The sequence below is a fragment of the Anomaloglossus baeobatrachus genome, chromosome 11 (genome assembly GCF_048569485.1).
Source record: "Anomaloglossus baeobatrachus isolate aAnoBae1 chromosome 11, aAnoBae1.hap1, whole genome shotgun sequence".
Classification (NCBI taxonomy): Eukaryota; Metazoa; Chordata; class Amphibia; order Anura; family Aromobatidae; genus Anomaloglossus; species Anomaloglossus baeobatrachus.
In genome coordinates, this window is record NC_134363.1 from 126,785,361 (window position 1) to 126,801,749 (window position 16,389).

At 45.5% G+C, this 16,389-nt stretch overlaps 1 protein-coding gene across 1 annotated transcript in view; it reads right to left on the reverse strand.

The window, feature by feature from the left end:
• Nucleotides 1-16,389, reverse strand: part of MEGF6 (multiple EGF like domains 6) — a 635,985-nt gene that overhangs the window by 172,262 nt on the left and 447,334 nt on the right. The window contains exon 6 of the mRNA XM_075328936.1: nt 3,039-3,161. Coding sequence (XP_075185051.1) covers nt 3,039-3,161 — 123 coding nt within the window. The remainder of the gene's footprint in view (nt 1-3,038; nt 3,162-16,389) is intronic.

Consider the following 16,389-nt stretch of genomic DNA (forward strand, 5'->3'; position numbering starts at 1 on the left):
TGTACTCACCGTAAAAAGTTTTCCTTGGAGCCTTTCATTGGGGGACACAGCTCCCACCCTTGTGGTTTTGGTTGTCCTTCTCCTACTGCTTTTACACCAAACTGAGCTAGTTTCCTGCCTAGCTAGGGTATATGCTGGGGGGGAGGAGCTAACACTTTTGCAAATCTAGTGTCATGCCTCCCTGGAAACATCATAATACCCACTGTCTATGTCCCCCAATGAAAGGCTCCAAGGAAGACATTTTACAGTGAGTACACAAAAATGTCCTTTTTTATTTTATATGCACGTTTTTTTCTGCACGTGTTTCACGGATCACACCACTGCGTGGTCCGTGGGACATCCGTGATGCCAGAAAAAAATGGACATGTCTCAGTGCGGCAATCACAGACAAGCGGGTATGCCGCACGGAGACAAGGTCAGTGAAAAATCACTGATGTGTGAGCAGACCCATTGATTATAATGGGTCTGCGTATGTCAGTGATTCTGGTACGTAGAAAAAAAAGCACAAACGTACCAGAATCACTGACGTGTGAAACAGGCCTTACCATGAAGGCCTGCTGCACAAAGTCTCCCCTTAACAGTTGTTCTAGAGATGTGTCTGCTGCTAGATCTCTGTGTGTGGCATTGACCTGGTCTCTAATCTGAGCTGCTGTTAACCTGCGATTTCTGAGGCTGGTGACTCAGATAAACTTATCCTCCGCAGCAGAGGTGACTCTTGGTCTTCCTTTCCTGGGGCGGTCCTCATGTGAGCCAGTTTCTTTGTAGCGTTTGATGGTTTTTGCCACTGCACTTGGGAACACTTTCAAAGTTCTCCCAATTTTTTGGACTGACTGACGTTTATTTCTTAAAGTAATGATGGCCACTTGTTTTTCTTTACTTAGAATTTTTATTATGACAAGAAAAAAGCAACTAACAGTCTATTCAATAGGACTATCAGCTGTGTATCCAGAAGACTTCTGCACAACACAACTGATGGTCCCAACCCCATTTATAAGGCAAGAAATCCCACTTATTAAACCAGACAGGGCATACCTGTGAAGTGAAAACCATTCCCGGCGACTACCTCTTGAAGCTCATCAAGAGACTGTCAAGAGTGTGCAAAGCAATAATCAAAGCAAAAGGTGGCTACTATGAAGAACCTAGAATATAAGACATATTTTCAGTTGTTTCACAATTTTTTGTTAAGTATTTCATTCCACATTTGTTAATTCATAGTTTTGATGCCTTCAATGTGAATCTACAATTTTCAGAGTCATGAAAATAAAGAAAACTCTTTGAATGAGAAGGTGTGTCCAAACGTTTGGTCTGTACTGTACATACTAGGATATGGACATATATACCAGGATGGGGGGGCATATATATCAGGATGAGAAGACATACTGTACTTACCAGGATGGGGGACATATTTACCAGGAAGGAGCACAGGATGGGACATTATAACAGGATAAGAACATTACTACATAATGGGGGGGATTCGTATGTCTTTATAGGATTTAGAACGCTAAATGTATGCATACATATACATTCATATGACCAACATATGGGGGGGGGAATCGGGCCAAATATTGCACCGGGGCCCATCAAACTCTAGTTAAGCCACTGAATGGAGTTGTAGGGGCTATGCTCCTTCCTGTCTGTGGCTCTGGAGAACCCAACTGTTGTTAATCTGGGTCCAAAAAATTGAAGTGAGTGGCAAAAATGAATAATTGGAGTAGTAGTGATTGTGCTCCTTCCTATTCTTGGCTTTGGATGACTACACTGTCCTTAATCTGGATCCATAAGATTGAAGCGAGGAAAATCAAAGGATAATTAGAGTAGTAGTGGTTGTACTCATTTTAATTTGTGGCTTTGGAGAACCCAACTGTCCTTTATCTGGGTCCAAAACACTGAAGTGAGGGACATCAGAAGATAATTAGAGTAGTAGTGATTGTGCTCCTTCTTATTTGTGGCTTTTGAGAACCCAACTGTTCTTAATATGGGTCCAAAAAATTTAAGCGAGGTACATCAGAAGATAATTGGAGTAGTCGTATGCATCTGCTTTGTGACCAAGTTAGGTTGGAATCTTCTAACATGCTATGGATTGTCACACAGGAACAGGAGGATGATAGAAGTAATGTTTTTTGGCGACCTTGGAAAGGACAGATACTATGAAGACCAGGTGGACTCTCTGCAGCCCACACCTTATTATGGGAGGAGGTTACTCATGGGTTCATCGTCGCCCCCTATTAGTAATTTACTGTGTATGAGTTATCTGCAGCAGTGAGGGAAGGGAAATAAGTGCTCTAAGCTTATATCTTGCACAGAATTTTTGAATATATATTTTAAAGGGGTTGTCCATTACCTTTACATTGATGGCCTATCCTAAGATAGGTCATCAATGTCTGATCGGCCAGTGTCTGACACCCAGCACCCTCACCGATCAGCTGTCCTCGTCCCGGCAGCGGCAGCAGGCAGCCAGAAATGCTCAGTTCTAGAGCTGCTCCGTCTTCTGATAGCGGCCGTGGTTGGGTACTACACATCCGCTTCTATTGATTAGAAAGTAAGGCTGATGTGCAGGCCATGACCGCTATCAAAAGACGGGGCAGCTGTGGAATTGAGCATTTCTGGCTGCCTGCTGCCACCGCTGGGACTGGGGACAGCTGATTGGCTGGGCTGCAGGGTGTCGGACTCCGGCCAATCAGACACTGATGACCTATCCTAAGCATAGGCCATCAATGTAAAAGCAGTGGACAACCACTTTAAGGGTTCTTGATTGATGAATTTTGGGTCGGCTATTAGGGAAAAGCCTACTTTAACCATCCAGTTTATCTAACGAGCCACAACCACCTTGCAATGTCATATAAAAAAATAATATTTTTGATCAGAGCCTTTATAATTACTGGCCCTATTATACAGTAAGCGAGGACAGCGCTGAAGTATATTTCTAGGGAAAAACTTGTCCAGATTCCAAACAGTATAGGAATATGAGCCCAGCTTGGTGCCAAAGGGATGAAATGAGATTATAAGCAGGAATGTAACAGTGGATAGTGATTACTTACTAATGCATGACCTGCTATCCGCGTGAAGACGGAAGCCCGCTCGGCACTCGCAGTGATATGACCCCGGGGTGTTGACACACCGCTGCTGGCATCCTCCATTATGGACTTGGCATTCGTCGACATCTAAAAAGAGAAGCAGAACGGATTGGTGATAACTGCAGATAGCGGGGCGAAATGAGTACACGGGGTGTTCTGACCCAATAAACGTCTCTGTGCATTATCGTCTGAAAATAAAAAATATATAAAAAACAAGTAAAAAGTTATTGAGCCAAATAGCAGGAGGCGAGGGCCAAAATGCATACATTTGTTTTCTGGTTATGATCTCCTTAAATAAAAAGGCTCTACTGGGCTAGAAAAAGGGAAATCATTTTTAATATAGTGTAAAAATCTGATGCAGATGCGAAAGTCCAGATATTGTCACCTAACCTCAATTTTAAAAGGTAATACGAGCCAAAAAGGGAGAACTCAATTGTGGCATTGATTAGTGTCAGTGTATGAAATCACCTAAAATCTTTTTGATTAGGATTTTAGCGACACAAAGTATTAATAATTTTCAGAATTTGTTTTTTACTAAAGTGTGGCCTACACTTGTGAGACCTGGGACCACATTCTAGTTGTGCCACGGTGTGTCACGTGTGACAGTCATGTGGTTTCTGGCCATAGGTCACATTGTCTGGCTGCGCAGAATGCTCCCTGACTTTCCGTTGTTCCTGCTGTCAGTATTCATTGGTATAGGTAGCTTTCCTGTTGGATTCATCTCTCTCCCTTTTGGATCCAGCAGGAGTGCGACTTTCACCCAGCTGTTGATTGTCAGTATTCCCTTGTTTAAATACCCCTTCCTTCCTTGGACTGGTGCTGGTGATATTTTCGGTTCCTTCATGCTGAGGTTGTAAGCAAGTGGTTTGTACACCTCTGTGGTATCATTGCTGAAAGCTCTGCAAACAAAATGAATGAATTGGAGACTCTTATGTGAACCATGGATTATGATGTGGTGTGCATTACGGAAACCTGGCTGGATGAAAGCCGTGACTGGGTGACAAACTTAGAAGGTTATACTACATTCAGGAAGGACAGAAAAGACAAAAGAGGAGGTGGGGTGTGTGGTGTGTATTTATCAAATCTAACCTAAAACCTGTGTTGAATGATGACATTGGGGGGAACTGCAACAATGTAGAGTCAGTATGGGTAAATGTACATGGAGTGGGGAATAATGGAAAATTGCTAATTGTAGTTTTCAATAAGCCTCCTAACATACCTGAACAAGTAGAGGGTGAAATGCTGGAATAAATTGAAAAGGCAGCTAATAATAAAAATCGGGTTCTTATTATGGGGGATTTCAACTATCCAGACATACAGTGGGACATAGAATCTTCTGGTTGTGCTAAAAGCTGTAAGTTCTTATCTACTATTCAAGACAATTTCCTCTCTCAGATGGTAGGTGAACCGACCAGGGGAGATAATTTGCTAGATCTAGTCCTGTTAAATAGACCGGATACAATTTCAGATCTACAGAACGAAGCTTGAAAGTAGAACAAAATATTTTCATATCCCAAAATTGTAACAGTGTACTAGATGATGGGGGATTAATCCCAACTCAAGATTCAGGACCCTGTATCAGAGACTGGTTCTGCAGCAATTTCAGTCACAATATAGCCTGATCAGGTCAAACTGTGGAAAGCTTTCAACTTCAAAACAAAGTGGATAAGAGGGTGACCACAAAATGGTCAATCTATCCAAAAAGCCCAATTATTAGCAGCTCAGAAACATATATCAACTATGGCTGACGTGAAGATTATTTTTATTCTATGCACGCTGGAGACATTTATCTGTGCTGGTGGGTGCATTAAGGTGCAATTTATGAATCCGTAAGGATGTGTGTAATTTCACTATAGCTGATTGAATAGAAGGTTAACCAAACTGGCTTCTTGACTTTCTTAGAAGAAACGTGCCATTTAGTCAGCTGATCCAATCAGAGTCTCCTTTTATAAATCCCGCCCATGAAGAACTCAAGAAGCTGGTCAGATAGTAAGTTCCATTGCACCCATCAGACTAATGCTTCCATTAAATATACCAAAACTGGCCATAATCTACTTGTGTATAAGCAGGATCTGCCCTATACAGCTGACCACCAACATACCCTCTCATTTCCATATATCACGTCTGAAGAAATGAGTCATCACATTGTGCCCATCTAAATTCCTGGACCATCCATAAAGTTTAAGGGCATTCTGGGTCCTACAAATCATAAGCCACAATGTGCAGCATGGAGGGAGGCCTTCAGTAGGGAAGACCTATCATTTTACTTCCATATCCTTTACTAGTGAATATGGAAAGAGGTTTTCAAGGCTGGACCATCCATTAAACAACTCCTAAATCCATCAAAATTGGCTAATCAGGATCAATCATGATTTGATAAACTAATTTTTCATAGCTGGAGATATTAGTGGACTTCTTTCTTCTTATAAGGGCCTTGAGCTCGACCTCAAGCCATGACAACTTGATGGATAACTGCTCTGTAAGAAGATCGACCTTGTGCAAGCATAGATAGGTCCCCCAAGTTCTTCATCGTATTAATGAACAGAATATACTGTATCACTAAGCTCGACCTCAGTACTATGAAAGAACATGGAGAGAACTGGCAGTAGAGCTTCATCATCTACAGAAAGACCTTCACATGGACAGAACCGGCAGGGCAGCTTCATCATCTACAGAAAGACCATCACATAGATAGAACCAGCTGCAGCACTACATCATCTACAGAAAGACCATCACATGGATAGAACTGGCAGCGGTTCTTCATCATATACAGAAAAAACATCACATGGATAGAACCGACAGGGCAGCTTCATCATCTACAGAAATACGATCACATGGATAGAACCGGCAGCAGACGTTCATCAGCTACAGAAAGACCATCACATGGATATATCCGGCAGTGGAGCTTCATCATTTACAGAAAGACCATCACATGGATAGAACAGGCAGTGGAGCTTTATCATTTATAGAAAGATCATCCCATGGATAGATCCGGCAGTGGAGCTTCATCATCTACAGAAAGACCATCACATGGATAGATCCAGCAGCCGTGCTTCATTATCTACAGAAAGAACATCACATGGATAAAACTGGCAGCGAAGCCTCATCATCTACAGAAAGTCCATCACATGGATAGAACCAGCAGCAGAGCTTCATCATCTACAGAGAGACCATCACATGGATAGAACCAGCAGCGGAGGTTCATCATCTACAGATAAAAAATCACAAGGATAGAAGCGGCAACGGAGGTTCATCATCTACAGAAAGACCATCACATGGATAAAACAGGCAGTGGAGCTTCATCCTCTACAGAAAGTCCATCACATGGATAGAACCGGCAGTGGAGGTTCATCTACAGAAAGACCATGACATGGATAAAACAGGCAGCGGAGCTTCATCATCTACAGAAAGACCATCACATGGATAGAACCGGCAGCAGAGCTTCATCATCTACAGAGAGACCATCACATGGATAGAACCGGCAGCGGAGGTTCATCATCTACAGAAAGACCATCACATGGATAAAACAGGCAGTGGAGCTTCATCCTCTACAGAAAGTCCATCACATGGATAGAACCGGCAGTGGAGGTTCATCTACAGAAAGACCATGACATGGATAAAACAGGCAGCGGAGCTTCATCATCTACAGAAAGACCATCACATGGATAGAACCGGCAGCAGAGCTTCATCATCTACAGAGAGACCATCACATGGATAGAACCGGCAGCGGAGGTTCATCATCTACAGAAAGACCATCACATGGATAAAACAGGCAGTGGAGCTTCATCATCTATAGAAAGACTATCACAAGGATAAAACCGGCAGCGGAGGTTGATCATCTACAGAACGACCATCACATGGATAGAATTCAGCAACATGTACAAAAAGATCATTACATGCTTGGTGATTATCTAAAGACAACATATCTCTGTAGACACTCTCGGAGCTTTCTTCCCGTAGTCCTGGTGACATAAGGAAATGTACAAGGTTTACATTCCTTTGTAACAGTCTCCTTCATAGCTCCTTAAGACCCATCTTGTATCCATTTTCCATGCCTATTTTAGATAATATCTTCAATGCTCCTGGAATGTTCTCAGGAAGCAACGTCTGGATAACAGCCAACGTGTTCTGTAGAAATGCTGGAAAGTAGAAGAAATAAGCGGAAACGCTAAATGATGGACTGTTATCAGTGCAGTCATCCTCGGCTCCTCCAGCCCTTCCAAGGCTACGAGCCTCATCAACATGTGGCTGGCAGGGCACATTGGGTCAGCGCGCCACAGCCAGCACAACAGCACCGATTGCCTATTAGACAGGAATAAAGTGAGCCAAGTTTGTCGTTTGGCACAACACTTGCAGCGCTATCTAGGATTTTCCATAGGAGCACAGATTAGGAGTCAAAGTACAAATTTTGCTCCAAAGTTGCCTACGTAACAATGATATTCTATAGGCCACGGCCAAGGATAGACAGAGACAGATATGAACCCTGTGCAACAGCAGTATATGGGCCCTTCTTCAGTAAAGTGGTCTGACTCCCCCTCAAAGGCTGACAACGTTTTTATCAGGCTGCAGGGTGACACAAGGTAGTCTCACCATGGCATACTCCGGTGATTTGCACAGGCTTTTGCATGCATCTGTTATTTTTGCACCCTCTCGTCCTGCAGTTCACAACATGCACAGACTGTAAATGAGCGGCTTCTCTAACAATTAGGGAATCGTGCAAACAGCTTCACGTGGAGCTTAGAAATCAAAACAAATGATGGATTTTTTTTTCTTTCCAAAACTGAATTCCTTTCCAATTAATCTGTCAGCGCATTAAACATTTGTAACATGTCAAGGAATGTTTAATGACGGGATGTAAGGAGACCTAAGTCCCATTGATTATATGTTTAGTTTACTACAAACATTTGCCAAGGTAACAAAATGAAAAACAGGCCTCGGGATGAGAGGAGCATTTCCCCATCTTGACTGCAGGGGACAGCATTTTGGCAAACGGGATTCGATTACAGAACTAGGTGTATGGGAAGCCAGGATTTTTCCCCATACATTGGAGTCTACAAAATGGAGTCCTCCCAAAATACACATCTGCACTCGCTCCGAGCCAATCAGCAGGTCTGTCAATGCGTGGAAGACTATCGGTTCACTGTACACGGTTTGAATCCATCCTACTATAAAACCAACATTATGTCTTGTTTTGACCATCTTAATGAATTGAGGTGGTATGAACATATCTGTGAGTGCTACTCATCCCCACTTGCAAGATAACAACAGTGCAGGCATTTCTCTGCTGCTGTATAGCTTCTTCTGCCTGACTGCAATGGCTTGACCTCTACTAGTGAGAACTTCATGTTCTGTGAGATACTACCAAACCAAGGTACCACTCTATTCCTGTTTACACAAAGGGGTACTTTGTGCGTTGCGACATCGCTACTGCGATATCTTCAGGGTCAAATCGAAAGTGGCGCACATCCGGCGCCGGTAACGACGTCGCAACGTGTAAAGCCTAGGAGAGAAGATGAACGAGCGTGAAACAGTCAAAAATCGGTGATCTGTGTCACATCGGTTATTTTCATAATGTCAGTGCGTCCGCAGGTACGATGTTGTTTGTCGTTCCTGGAGCTCCACACATCGCTGTGTGTGAAGCCGCAGGAGCGGCAAACATCTCCTTACCTGTGCCCGCCGTCCACCGGCAATGAGTAAGGGAGAAGGTGGGCGGGATGTTTACATCCCGCTCATCTCCGCCCCTCCGCTTCTATTGGCCGGCCGATTAGTGACGTCACGGTGATGCCGATCGCACCGCCTCCTTGAAGGAGGGATTCTTGGGCAGTCACAGCGACGTCGCAGGGCAGGTAAGTGCGTGTGAAGCTGCCGTAGAGATAATGTTCGCTACAGCAGCTATCAAAAGATATCGCATGTGCGACCGGGATGGGTACTATCGCGCTCGGCATCGCTATCATCGGCTAACGATGTCGCAGCGTGCAAAGTACCCCAAAGACACAGCACAAAACTATTGTTCCTAAGAGTGGCATTAAGAAAATACCACCACTAATAAGTGTCAACCTTCTGTGAGGCATTTCTTGACACGGAGCTTAAAATAACCCAGTAATATCAACTAATATTTCTGTGGGTGTAGGACAGTTAAAGGTTTAACAGCATTATCTCTATTGGTCTAAGGCAGTGAAGGGGTTTATTATGTCATCTGTAGAGGTTTAGGGTGAAGAAAGGGTTGAATGCATGTCTAGGGTGGTCAAGAATATGTCCTAGTTAAAGGGGTAATCTCAAGTTTAAAGAGAATGGTATGAATGTGTAGCGCCCCTGAAACCATCAGGGTGCTACAAGGTTCTGCATCCCCACCAGGATGCAGGGCCTACCCAATTAGGGACCCAGAACCCCAGTGCCGGTACCAACAAAAACCCAGGTAATCACAGTTTTTTCCCAACAATCCCCCAAACAATGGTACCCAGCTAGGGTGGGATCAATGGATGGCCGCCTAGAGGTGGAGCCAATCCAGTCTACTAGTTGACCAGGTGGGAGGGGCAGACTGTGGAGAGTAGTCAGTGAGTTGACAGCAGAAGGAGAGTGAAGGTGGAAGCGAAGCGACGTCCTGACATGGGTTGACGGTGACCTGGTACCCAGGAGAAGTGGTTGCCGGTGGAATACGGTGGAGTACTCCCGGAACTACGCACCAACGGGGTACAGGATCCTAGGACAGGAAAGAGCTCCAGGCCGACCTTTTAACACCTGCACAGCAAGGGGACCATGAAGGACCTTGCTGACCCTAAAGAATCCGAAGACTCAGTAGCAAAGGGAGAACCGGGGACAGGACCAAGACTCCAACCCCACAGGGTTCACGCTACCATCAGGCGGACAGAGGTGGACAAACCACAGAACGGGGATCCCCAGTTGTTCTATATCACGGGGACCCACTTACCACAGACAGGTGCAGGGGAAGAAGGTACCAGAGAATCAAACTGGCGCTGGGACGAAGGGGACCTGGAGGCGAAACCAGCTGGCCTCAGGCAACCAGTCAACATCTACCAGCAGTGAGTAAACCAGTTGCACTGAACACCTGTGTGGACTACCTTCTTCCAACGCCCACTGCACCATATACCCTCTGGGGCAAAACCCTACTTTCTGAGGGTCTACCATTCTAGTTGCCAATACCACCAGCCCCAGTAGAGACATTCTGCAGCAGCGGCTTCCTACACTTAGCCGCAACACCGCAAGTGGTGTCACATGTGAACATTATCTTATTCTCCCCTATAAATATCCCCATTACAAAAAGGGCCCAGGGCACGGAACCGGGTAACAGCCACCACCGTGACTTCCCAAAAACCTGTACTGCCCGGAAAAGAGTATCCCATATCCCTGGGTAATACAAATGTTGCGGTGGATGATCAAGCACACTGCCACTCCATTCTTCCTTTATTGGACTGCCGGAGATAGCCGATTACTGCATGTGGCTGGTCTTCGGCACTCCCATAAGAATGAATGATGCGGCTGTGCGCTTGATTGACGTCTGCTCCATTCACACAGGCTTTTTCAGAGATCTCGAGATCAGTGGGAATCCCAGTTTTCTGGTGATCGGGAAGTTAACCCCTATAAAATGGAATGGTTGATAACTTTCAAACTTAAGGCCCCCGTCACACACAGAGATAAATCTTTGGCAGATCTGTGGTTGCAGTGAAATCATAGACATATTGTTCCATTTGTACACAGCCACAAATCTGGCACTGATTGTCCACAATTTCACTGCAACCACAGATCTGCCGCAGATTTCTCTCTGTGTGTGACAGGGCCTTAAAGAATATCCCTTTAATCTTTATTGGTAATATTTTTGTAGTGAACAAATTCAGAATATATTTTTATGAGGGTCAAAACTCTACTTTTCAGTTACAGAGCTCCAAAACCCCAAAAGAAATAGTTAAATGATACCTTTCCAACAACCAGTGACCAATACTAGGCTGAGCATAGTGCATGCAGATCTGAGTAGTCAGCATTGAACACAAAGGCCCCGATACAACAAAGCGATTATGCCAGAATTCTGGCGTAAATTATTTTAAAAAGCCACATTTTTATGCAACATGGAGTTATACAAAAAATAAATTGCCACTTTTAGGGTTTTTCACTGCAGTCTCGCCCACCCCCACCAACATAGAGAAGAGCTGTGATATACCTTACACCAGAAATCTTACTCCAGTCCCTGACTGGAGTAAGATTTGTGGCAAGACGCTAGAGATTAATTAAGAAATGTGCGCCTCTTAAAGGGAATCTGTCACCAGATTTGGTGACTATAAGCTTCGGTCACCACCAGTGGGCTCTTATATACATTATTCTAACATGCTGTATATAAGAGCCCAGGTCACTGTGTAGAACGTAAAAATGACTTTATAATACTCACCTAATGATCGGTATGGATCAGATGGGTCAGATGGGCGTCTCCATTCTCCGGGTTCGGCGCCTTCTCTATCGGCCATCTTCGTCCTCCTTCTTCTGAAGTCGGGGTAAATGACGCGTCCTATGTCATGCACACGTCCCGGCATTGAGGTCCCGCGCAATATAATATTGACCGTTTAGGTAAGTATCATAAAGTCATATTTACGCTCTACACAGCGGCCTGGGCTCTTATATACAGTATGTTAGAATGCTGTATATAAGAGCCCGGTGGTGGTGGCTGCAGCTTATAGGCCCAAATCTGGTGACAGGTTCCCTTTGATGCATTAGGATCAACGGACTATAGCATACCCCCTTAACGAGACCGGTGTGAACAGTGCCAGTCTAGATGACTCGGCTGGTACCAAAGTCTTTAGTGAGCGGTAGCTGGAGGCTGAAATAATTTTATCATTGAAAGAAGGATTTAAAGAACCATTCAGGAAAATTGGCTAAGCAAATTTGTTGTACTAACCTGATGTGCTCTAGCTGAAAAATTCAGCTTTGAAGCTACAGCACATGCAGTTTAGCCAGGAAATGCATTGGGGGCGTGCCGATGACTGTAAGAGGATTGAAAAAGAGTCTGCTATTTGTTTACAAAATTAGGAACTTATGTGACCCCACTGTTATGTTCTTAAAAAGCAAGCCTGATATATGTCTATTGTTAGTTGCAATGGGTTACCTTCCAGTGGAGATACTACTGGGTTATTTTAAACCACGCGTCAAGAAATGCCTAGCAAAGGTTAACACTGATTAGTGGTGGTGAAGTCTTGATGCCACACTTAGGAAGTATAATTTTGTGGTGTATCCTTGTGTAAATAGGAGTAGCATGGGACCTTGGCCTTGGTAGCATCTCACAGACCACAAAGTCCCTAAGTTCCCATTGGTAGGGGTCAAACTATTTCAGGCAAAAGAAGAAGCGGTACAGCAGCAGAGAAATGCCTGCACTATTGTTATCTAGCAAGTGGGGATGAGTAGCACTCACAAGTTAGTGTGCAATATCAGCACTTTATAAGGGAACAGAGAAGCATGTAAAGGCCCCGTCACACTAAGCAACATCGCTAGCAACATCGCTGCTAACGAACAACTTTTGTGACGTTGCTAGCGATGTTGCTGTGTGTGACATCCAGCAACAACCTGGCCCCTGCTGTGAGGTCGTTGGTTGTTGCTGAATGTCCTGGGCCATTTTTTAGTTGTTGCTGTCCCGCTGTGAAGCACAGATCGCTGTGTGTGACAGCGAGACAGCAACAACTAAATGTGCAGGCAGCAGGAGCCGGCTTCTGCGGAGGCTGGTAACCAATGTAAACATCGGGTAACCAAGAAGCCCTGTCCTTGGTTACCCGATATTTACCTTTGATACCAGCCTCCCCCGCTCTCACTGCCTGTGCTGCCGGCTCCTGCTCTGTGCACATGTAGCTAGCTGCAGGACACATCGGGTTAATTAACCTGATGTGTGCTGTAAGTAGGAGAGCAGGGAGCCAGCGCTAAGCAGTGTGCGCTGCTCCCTGCACATTTAGCTGCAGCACACATCAGGTAATTAACCCCATGTGTGCTGTAGCTAGGAGAGCAAGGAGCCAGCGCTCAGTGTGCGCTGCTCCCTGCTCTCTGCACGTGTAGCTGGTCACTGGTTGCTTGTGAGCTCACCAGCAACTCGTGTAGCCACGCTCCAGCGATCCCTGCCAGGTCAGGTTGCTGGTGGGATCGCTGGAGCGTCGCAGTGTGACAGCTCACCAGCAACCTCCTAGCAACTTACCAGCGATCCCTATCGTTGTTGGGATCGCTGGTAAGTTGCTTAGTGTGACGGTACCTTAACATCCTATCCTATCTATCCTGGATCGCCGTCAGTGTAGATTATCCTAAGTGGAGGAAATCAGCCCTCTTACATAAGTATACCGCCACCAGAAAATGGCAAGAAAGTAAGAGCAGAACGTAGCCGAAGAGGCTCATTTCTGTAAGCAGAGTTCATCCTCCAGCAGAGTGAATATATGGCACAACAGATGGTTGTATAAAGGCCTATTCCTGTCTGTGAAGCAATTCGCCAGCATGAAGGATGAAGCGATAACCATACCAGAGGGAGTCTCAATACTCATTTCTGTGTGTAAAGAGGTTTGCCACACTAGACAAAGCTGAAAGATTGGTGCCCAAGTGTGAAGGACTGTGGCATTGTAACTGAGCAAATCAGTTGCAAAATTGTTTAGATTGCCAGACAAGTTATTATAGTGCACTGTAACTAAGAGAGACCAGACCACGGAGAGAGGTCAGCAAGAAGCACCAAGAATATGCTACGTAATGCACAGAGTATTGTGTAGCATTACGCTAGGATTGTGCCTTATTGAAGGAGGTGCTGCTGAAGAAATTGCCAGCAGACCATCGCAAATGTCAGTAAAGTGCCACAAATGTCCACCCACTGTTGTATCCTTGTGAAAAAGCTCATGAAACAAATACAGTGTATCCTGCATTTGCCATCTCAGAGTAGGGAACTATTTATCATCAATGGCCACTACAGCCTATATCCATTTTAACATAGCACACCGCCACGTAACCACCTCTAATAAGCAATTCTGTCACTCCAATTAGTGCAGCCATTGAATAGGACTCAGCAGAACAAGTCCAATTTTATAACACTCTACTTCGTCTGCAAAGCCAGAAGCATAATAGGAAATGTAGTCTGTATTAGGCAGGGGCAGACATATCATTGGTGAAACCTGTGCAGCCGCACAGGGCCTTGGAGGTAAGGGGGCTCACTTCTACCTCCAAGACAATTTTGATGAGCTCTTGGGCTGCAAAGGACCCATATACTGTCCTTGCCCTATTCTGTTTGTGTCCACCACTGGCATTTGGGAAACAATATCAAGGAATCGACAAGGCAGCCAAACCAGAAATGGTATAGGTCGCCCCTACGTCCGCAGTCGGGCTGCTCGGATCCGGATCCGCGGTGGCTCGAGAGGGCTCCGGACCCGGAGGTCATGCGGCTCCTCAAACAAAGGGGGGTTGTGTACAGGGGATGGTGTGGAAAGTTCGTGACGCCACCCGTGGTGCGTGGTAAGGTGGAGTACCACCGCTGCGACTGGGAGTACCCGGTGGCGATGGTGTGGGCAGCCAGGTGTTTAACCCCTCCACGGGTAGGGGGGATGCCCTGGGACTCAGTGATGGTGACAGGGATGTGCCATTGGGACAGTAAGGGTCACTTGCGTATTCACTCAGTCCAATAATGCTGACACCGACAACTGTAGTAAACTAAAGTTCTGGACACCGCTGCCGCTGAGGGGGAAAACGCCTGGGTCCCGATTCTGTTGGTGTTGCCTGTTAGCCTGTGACCTTTTCCCGTGGCACCTTGTTTTCTAGTTGGTCCCTTTAGTCTGAAACTAATCGGGTCCTGCTCCCCAGTATGGCTAACTGAGAGAACTTGCTCTCAGGGTTCATGCTTGGGATTTTCTGGACCGTATGTGTGGAAAGTCCTATCCCCCTCGTTGCGCTAGTACCCCGATTTTGGAGTGGGTGGAGAACGGATCTTGAAGGCTTCGTCCTCGTCTGGTAATTTTTCAGGACGCCTGAAGCTACTCCCTGACCTAGGGTCGACGTATCTCGTCATGCCCTGGCCCCTGCGTGTGATGGCACAAGGCCGCTGGCTGTCCTCCTCGACAGTCCGTGCCATTGTCACGATCTCCTGCGACCGGGGCCAACTCCTACCAGGCCCAGACCAACGTCTGCTACCTAGTAGTTCCAAGGAGCCAAGCTCCTGACCTCCTTTCTCTCTCCTCCAACACTGCCTGCTCCTGTCACTCCTGACCCCCCTTAACCAACCCCCTAACTGGGCGACCCTATTCCACTCAGGCCATCCACTGGTGTCTGGTGGGTGTGGTGCAGAGCGTTCCTAGGATTTTGATTAGCTGTTCTTGGCAACACCAAAGGTTAGGGACCCGTAACCAAGGAGGAGGTGGATATTGCACAGTAGGGTAGATTGCACAATACCCTGTGACGACCTGATAGGCCAGGGCGTCACAGGTAAATTGACCAGTACAGCTATATTTGAGGCAAACAGAAGAGCTTCTACATTATTCTCTAATGGTAGGCTATGTAGCAGGCAAAAGAAACATACTGGAGTTATCTAAATCTGTGGGGCTCAGCTGACTTAGTTGGACACTAGGAACCATATCCTACTCCTTAAACCAGAAATTTTGAGAACACCATACAATCACTGAAGATGTTCCATAACAGTTTACAGCAGGTGTACATTTATTGTTGTGTATATATTTAGCAATCAGCAGGGTAAAGGGTACAGCCTCTGCAGACGGTCTTGTTATATAGAACAGTGAACTGTGCCTCTTCTATACAGATTCCACAGTATTACATTAGTCCAAGGCTGTATCTTCCCGATACAGAGAGGATGGGAAAGCGGAAGCAGCCGGCCGTCCTGTGTCAGGGGATCTTCACAGCTGTGCGCTTAGAAAGTGAGCTCATGTAAGACATCCGGTGTGATACATTTCACATGCTACATAATGGCCAAGTAAGTTATGTAATGTGGGACATAACACAGTCACCTTCAGAGCCTCTTAAAGAAGTTTACGCTAGCATGGACCTATAAATACTCTGTGCAAAACTGTCCCTTGGTGCCAAAACACCAATATCAATAATGTCTGCTAGAGAGCCCCTATCAATGGTATCAGCCAGATTACACCCATCAATGATGTCAACCAGAGACCCTCCATCAATGGTGTCAACCAGAAAAGACCCATCAATGGTGAAAACCAGAGAAGACCCATCAATGGTGTAAACCAGAGAAGACCCATCAATGGTGAAAACTAGAGAAGACCAATCAATGGTGAAAACCAGAGAAGACCCATCAATGGGGTCAACCAGATTAGACCCATCAATGGGGTCAACCAGA